Source organism: Carassius carassius, chromosome 11 (assembly GCF_963082965.1).
Source record: "Carassius carassius chromosome 11, fCarCar2.1, whole genome shotgun sequence".
Classification (NCBI taxonomy): domain Eukaryota; kingdom Metazoa; phylum Chordata; class Actinopteri; order Cypriniformes; family Cyprinidae; genus Carassius; species Carassius carassius.
In genome coordinates this window covers 6,551,028-6,558,658 of record NC_081765.1, presented here as the reverse complement: position 1 = coordinate 6,558,658, position 7,631 = coordinate 6,551,028, and the positions used below count along the sequence as shown (strand labels likewise).

Below are 7,631 nucleotides of genomic sequence, written 5' to 3'. Positions count from 1 at the left end.
TATACAGACAACTTTGAACAAGTTCTCTCATGCAACTATTTATTAATGCTGTATTTGTTTTTGTCAATTACACAAATACTGATATTTGACACTTTAATTTGGTAAAAAAGTGTTTGATTTAAACTTTATTTCCTATGCTTCCTCTGTTAAGTTTTGTTCAGAAGATATTGAGTAGGGCCCATTGTTGAAATCTAAACTGTCTTAGACATGTCCTAGAAATTTTCTTTTGATATTTGCTCTTCCTCCGGTCCTCTAAAGCATTAATTTTTGATACTAAATTACTTCATTGTATCTCACTCGACAGGTCCCAACATTGGATTTCCTGTCTGCTTTTGTGAATGCTTATGAAGGTTCTTAGTCATCTTTTTGTGTGATGTCAGGCAGAATTTATTTCTAGAGCATCTGAACTTGTTTAACTAATTCTTAACACATTTTTAAGCACCCAAAAGTAAAATAAACTGTCTTGACTTGAGAGGTCTTGTTGGCACTGAGTCTTGCCGTTATACTGAGGTGGTTTCATTTTCCTTATTTGCATGTTTAGGCATTCATCGCTGTCCTTCATTCGAACCAGTGGGTTTTCTGTGCCTTTAACACACTGGACAGTCTGAGAAGGCTGTTTTCTTGTCTTGTAAATCATTGGCTTTGATTTCAACCCAGACAAAAAATGCACTGTTGGCTGCGCTTGAATGGGTAAGAACAGCTCTGGCAAAGCAGCATTAGATTTTGAGCAAAGGTGGTCTGGATACGTACTGGATCCGGGTGACTGCAGTGACCCTCTGATCTGGATACAGACTAAATCTGGTGGCTACGGTGACCTCAGAACAAGAGAGAAACAGACTAATATTAGCGTAGATGCCATTCTTCTAATGATGTAGCAAGTACATAGGGTGTTATGGGAAGTGTTCCCGGTTCCGGTTTACCTAATTAATGCAGCCTAAAAATCCTTTAACGGATTTGGATAATAAAAGCATATTAGTATGTTATGTGTAAGCCAGGTTAAAGAGATGGGTCTATAATCTAGATTTAAACTGCAAGAGTGTGTCTGCCTCCTGAACAATGTTAGGTAGGTTTTTCTAGAGTTTATGCACCAATAAGAAGGATCTGCCGCCCGCAGTTGATTTTGATATTCTAGGTATTATCAAATTGGGGGATTATAATGTAACAAGCTACAAAGGTTAGTGAAAAACTTAAATTCTTAAGTCACTGAAATAAGGCCATAAAAACCCTACAGAAAATTTGTCCATAAGACTTGAGAACTGGATGTGGCAGAATAGAGTTTTTGCTATAAGATGTAAAAATCATCCTGCCCACTCATTTATGAAAAAAATAATAATAATAAAAGGAGTGTGACCGTGTAGCAGTTAAGAAAAGAACGTGAGATTAAAATAATGGGGGTTTTGATTATTTGTATTTTGTATAACACAGTATATTCAAAATAGCCTCTGGAGACCTGGCAAAACATTTTAGGGGAATTATTTTTATTTTTCATGTCATTATATTGTAAAAAAAAAAAAGATATTTCATAAGTTATGCTACATCCTTAGTAGAGGACATTGGAACTAAATTTTAAACATAAATATATAAAAAAAAAAACATGAACGAACATGCATAGATGAAACAATATTTGTTTTTTAATCACCAATATATTTTTAGTTTTCAGGACTTTTATTATTATTATTATAAAAAATTTTTTTACCAAACTTTGTTCATAAGATAATTCTCAACTATGTTATAACAGAATGATTTGATATACAATATTTCTCTGTGTAAAATGTGTGTAAAATGTCCATAAACAGGTTTTCTCCTTATATATAATGAATCTGTAAACAAAATCTAATTAGCATATTAATGTGTTTTGAGGCAACAAGTAATGAAATGAGAAGTGTAATAATGGGAGTAATAACTGACAAGAATTTCATGATAATATATAATATTTCATAGGAATATTGAAATATAATATTAGGGGCAGCTGTGGCCTAATGGTTAGAGAGCTGGTCTAGTTACCAGAAGGTCGCTGGTTCAAGTCTCTGGAGGGAGTGAACAGCGCTCTCTTCCATCCTCAATACCCGTGGCTGAAGTACCCTTGAACAAGTCACTGAACCCTCAGGTGCTGGATATATAGCTGCTCTGGGTGTGTGTTCACTTCTCACTGCTCTGTGTGTGCACTTGGATGGGTTAAATGCAGAGCACCAACTCAAATGTCATGATTTTCATAATATTTATTTATTTAGAACCCCACGTGACATGACATTCAGCCAAGTATGGTGACCCATACTCAGAATTTGTGCTCTGCATTTAACCCATCCAAAGTGCACACACACCCTCAGCAGTGGGCAACCATTTACACTGCAGCACCCATGGAGCAGTTGGGGGTTCAGTGCCTTGATCACCTAAGTCATGATATTGCCAGCCTGGGACTCAAACCCACAACCCTAGGGTTAGGAGTCAAACTCTCTAACCACTAGGCCACGACTTCTATATCATAAAATTTGTGTACCATTATATTTACATGGTAGGCTAATACTATAGTACTTTATTGTATGTGGCATGTATAATGTGAAGTGTGAATAGTGTGTTTATCAGAAACAGCAATAAAAATGCAGGCTTTTTTGCTGTTGTTGTTGTTGTTGCAAATTCCACTGAAAATCTTTTGTTGGATTTAAAGAAAACAGTGGCAGTAGAAAACCAAAAAATAAATATGTGAATATATGAATGTGAATATATGAATTAATTCATTAATTTATTCTGAACATTATCTTCTTTAATCATTATCGTTTTTTTTTAATACTGGTTTGAGCCACAAGAGGTCGTCCTAACAATAAGACAGAGAGAGTGATTCCAATTCCAATGTCTTATTTTATGCAGCGCTTCAATGCCCATCTCATGTGTAATGGCATTTAAATCGTAGACATAATATTGAAAATTAGAGTTTCATGTCTGAAGCACAGCATGGAGTTACACAGCTGCATGTTTTCTTATCAGCATTTCCTTTTTTGCTGTATTTATATTCTCATTTACATTGTGGTTATACTGAAGGTTTGTTCTTCCTCTGTAGCTTAACACACATATTCTGTGTCTACACATGAGTGTACAGGCGGAGACGTTTTGATTCCACACAGTATCATATCATTTAGATATAGTTTTCAATACCTGAGCTACAAAGTATAAAATGTAAATAAGCTGATGTTAGCTTTAAATTCTTTTCCTGTGGAGTTGAAATGACGGAGAACATTAGTGGTTCGTGAGTTTTTGACTGTTTTAATATTTAGTGTGCTGTGGAGAGTCGTCCAGCCCTCTGCGGTTTCTACTTAACATGGTTGATTCAGCATGTATTGCTTTCTCAGAAGTATTTTTTAATACTAGTTCAATTTAAAATAACCACAGGCAAGCAGACGGCACCATCCACTCTTAATGTTTTATATTTAGAGAATGAAATATCAGCTTTTTACTAGTGTCTGATGTAAGATCATTCATGGAGCAAATGTAATTTTAAGTTTGTTTCACTACCGCTTTTTTTTTTTTTACTTTCTGTAACTGGGAACTTATCTACCGTGGAGCTCTTAGATTGATCTTTGACATATCCCACTCTGACTTTAGGAGTCGTAGCCTGCCCTGGAATAATAATATAATATTTTCATTAATTAAGCATTCAGCAAGCAAGCAAATAAGCAAATAAATACTTTATTGACACTGTTGTCTTCCTTTTAAACCAATACATTAACACAAAAAAAAATGTATTAGTTCTAAACTATTTTTCACAATTTATTCTAAAACACCTTGAAATCAAAATGGACTATTGTTTTATGGAACGCTGAAGTATGTATTATAAATGATTCATCAATGTACATCATTTCTTTTAAGGTCATGTGCCATTGTAATCTTTAATCACAAGCATTCAGCTTCCAGTAACCACTTTCAGTAACATGTCTTCTGTGATGATATGGTGTGAGGACTGGCAGCTGGTTGTCTGAAGGCCAGAAGAATACCTCTTTTTAAATACCTCTTCTCAAGCAACCTTTCCCTCACATGAAACAACCATAGCAATTAGCAAACAACAACATAGTGGTTGTCCTCCTCCTCAATAAATATTTTCTTCAAGGCAGGATGTCGAGTGTGTCAGGTGACCAGGTCAAGTGCAATCCTCCAAAACGGACTGCAAACTCGCATTCAAATCCACCAGGTGTGAGAATCAGAATTCATGGAATCAGAACTTTGTCTTAAACTGAACTGGGTAATCAGATAGAAGACTTTACATGACTTGACTGGTTTTACTGTATGCTAGAGAAAGGCATCTGCGTGCGATCGTAGAGATTCGCGCTATTAACTATTCCAGTTACATTTAAGCAATTTACAAAGACAGGGTTTCCTCTCCTGGCTATGCACTATACTTTGAACAAAGATAAATAGCACAAAATTGCATATTTTCAGTCAATGGTTCATATGAATAACAATGAATAAACAATGAAAATTCAAGGTAAATTGAAGCAAGTGTGAAGAGACATGAAACCAATATTCATGACAGTGGTTTCCTCTTTTTTTTTATCTGATGTGACACAGCTGCTTACTTCAGAAAAAAACATAGTGTTATGCGCTCTTGTTGAAACCTGTATTAACTTGAACTGAAGAGAGATAAAGTGACAGGATCAGGATGGTAAACTTTTGTAGCCAACTGCGGCACCTGCCATTATTGTTGTGTCTCACAGGACTCGTGCAGTGGGGTAAGACAGAATTGTATATAAAAAAATCTGAAATATAATCCTTGAATTATTTTCTCTCATGTATAAGTTTTGGGGACTGCATGTATGGTTTTTTTCTTTGCTCCTGTTTCATTTAGTTAAATGCATTATACTTGCATTGCCTTGGCCATTGATTGAGTGTGTCCGGATGCAGTCTCAGATGAAAGACTTGATGGTTTAAAGGTTCGATGGGGTTAGAAATGTGATCATGTTCTTTTGGGGATTGTCTTGGTGTGTCCCACACGAGCAGCAACCAGAAGACAAAGCAGAAAAGCAGCAGAAGATGATGAAGTCACTGATGTAGTAGCTGTTTAACTGCTGTGGAGGTTACATCTCTAGGGGGTCACTGAGACATTACCTTAAACTTTTGGAGGGAAAGTTTATGACTCTTTGTCTTCCATTATATTTTGCATATTTAACTGGATTGGATGTTGGTGTGCAAAACTAATAAAATTCTTATAGCACTGATGCGTTGGTATCAACATATAATAAACAATATCATTTAGATCATCAAAATACAAATAATATTTGGTATCATAGATACCAAACATGGTATAGGTGAGGTTACATTAACTACTGTTTCTATCATAAGCATCCGCAAAACAGTATACAATACAACAGAAAATAAAGAGCAGTAATAATACACTCAAAATGTCCTGGAGATATTTATGTCATTACTAGAACATGTTCTATGAAAAAAAAAACATTCACTGATGAGCTTTAATTGTATTTGCACTTACACATGTCATGCACTTAAGACATTTATGGACTTTGATATCCTCAGCCCCATTCACTATTTTTGTATGGAAAAAATGTATTTAAAAAATCATATTTGGTTGAAACAACATTAGGGCGAGTAAATAAGTACAACTTTTAATTATCAGGGAAATTATTACAAATGAAAGTAAAATTAAGGTAATATTAAAGTAATGCCTCTCTCCACACAGATCTGTGTAGCAGTCAGCGTCTGGTCCAGATCCAAGAAGGTCCTCTGTACAGAGTGAAAGGATATCCAATCTCAATATCCTGTAATGTTACAGCGTTTAAAGGCCCAGCTAAGCAGGATTTTCAATTCAAAGTCAAGAAGTCAAATGCAGATATAAATATGATCAGTACTTTTGACCCAAACTTTTCCTACAGCATATTCGCAGACAGGGTAAGAATAAAAGATATTGAGATTAAAATGTTGTCAGGTTCTTCAGTTCTTTTGTGGATCAAAAATTTGCTGGAGGAGGATGCCGGTGATTTGATCTGTGAGACCCCAAACACAGATGGCTCATATTGGGGAAATTATGCTGCAGAAACCAAGCTTAATGGTAAGCTATTTATTTAATTTTGGTGATTAATGATATGATTTGCCATTTTGAGATTATTGAAAGATAAATCAATCCACTAACATCCGTTCATGTTTCCATTCATCCCAAAAGAAGGTGATCGGCTATAAGTTGTCTATATATTGTACTTGCATTGAAAAATGCATTTTGGACTGTTTTATCCACAGTGATTGGGGACACCCTGGAGGCATCGTACTCTGGATCTCCCTCTAAGAGCTTGTCTGAAGGTGATCCTCTTCAGCTTGAGTGCCAGGTCTCCAGCCAGACTTTTCAACACACTCATCTGTCAGTCACGTGGTTTCTCCATGGTGAAGAGGATGAAAACCCCAGACCAATCATTACTATGGACAAAGATCTGACAGTAAAGCCAGGAGCTGGATTTGAGGATCGCTATCGTGCTGGTCTTATTAGCATGGATAAGGTGGAGGACACAACCTACAGACTGAAGATGCCTCAAGTGCAGCAGTCAGACCAGGGGAAGTTCTTCTGCAAAGCCACTGAATGGATCCAAGACCCAGACCGTTCCTGGACACAGATTGCCTACAAAAACACCACAGCATGCAATGTAGAGGTTAAACTCTTCTTGATCCAAGATGGCGCCTGTTTGTTTGGCTGGTCGTCTGCTGCTCTCTTGTTTATTTGTATGGTTGTTTGCCTGGCTTCCTAATTGATGCACACTCATGGTTTATGACCGACAGTCTCTCCTGGACATTCATTCCTCATTTATGGACATTTGTAAGGCGGATGTGCAATGCAATTTTAACCAAGCACATCTTCAGGCTGGTTTCTCTCTGAACCTTTTCCCTGTGTCATTTAATGACCGCTTTGTTACATGGCAACCCCTGCAACTTGGCTTAAAATTATTTTATTTATATATAAATCATAATACATGATCTAGACCCTCTCTATTTTTCTACATTTCTGTACCCATATACTCTATCCAGATGCTTAAGATCCAGTGATCAGAATCTTATTTTAGTTCTACAATTCAGACTCAAACGTAGAGGGGATCGAGTATTCTCAGTGATTGGGCCGCATCTGTGGAATATCCTACCTTTTGAGATTAGACTTGCCCCTTCTCTGTCCACTTTTAAATCTGTCCTAAAAACATATCTGTTTGGTTTGGCTTACAAATAATTTTCATTTTTATCTTTGCTTAGTTCTGTACAGCACTTTGGTCAGCCAAGTGGCTGTTTTACACATTCTATATAAATAAATTGAAAACTGAAACAAATGGGTGAGATTTATATTTTGTAATTGAGGTGACTTGGCTGAAGAACCAGCTGAAAGTGGCCCAGATTGGATCATCTGGGGAGCTCACAATGTTTGACAGTGATAAAAAGAGAGAGAGAATGGAGCAGAGATGAGAGCAGTGAAAAACCATTCACATGGACTACCTACTGACCATCCGTTCGCTGCATGCTGAGGACCAGTGGCAATACCAGTGTGAAGTGGGACAACATGAATGAAGATGGCACTGTAGCAACACTAGGTTGTACATTAAAATTATCTCAAATGATATATAGGGAATTTTAATAATTAATCAGGAATAAGATGAATC

At 36.4% G+C, this 7,631-nt stretch overlaps 1 protein-coding gene across 1 annotated transcript; it reads left to right on the top strand.

Moving 5' to 3' along the window:
- The first annotated feature begins 4,648 nt into the window (after positions 1-4,648).
- On the top strand, positions 4,649-7,212 carry LOC132152373 (immunoglobulin superfamily member 2-like). The gene is made up of 3 exons (XM_059561137.1): positions 4,649-4,718; positions 5,684-6,052; positions 6,238-7,212. Exons 1-3 carry the CDS (start codon positions 4,649-4,651, stop codon positions 6,735-6,737), a joined length of 939 nt encoding a protein of 312 aa, XP_059417120.1. The 3' UTR covers positions 6,738-7,212.
- Positions 7,213-7,631: the final 419 nt, after the last annotated feature.

What these genes read in the sequence shown, in the direction of transcription:
- LOC132152373 (XM_059561137.1), top strand. Translation starts at nt 4,649, where the DNA reads ATGGTAAACTTTTGTAGCCAACTGCGGCACCTGCCATTATTGTTGTGT. An exon ending in CACAGGACTCGTGCAGTGGG is followed by an intron (nt 4,719 to 5,683) that starts GTAAGACAGAAT and finishes CTCTCCACACAG; the next exon opens with ATCTGTGTAGCAGTCAGCGT. An exon ending in TGCAGAAACCAAGCTTAATG is followed by an intron (nt 6,053 to 6,237) that starts GTAAGCTATTTA and finishes TTTTATCCACAG; the next exon opens with TGATTGGGGACACCCTGGAG.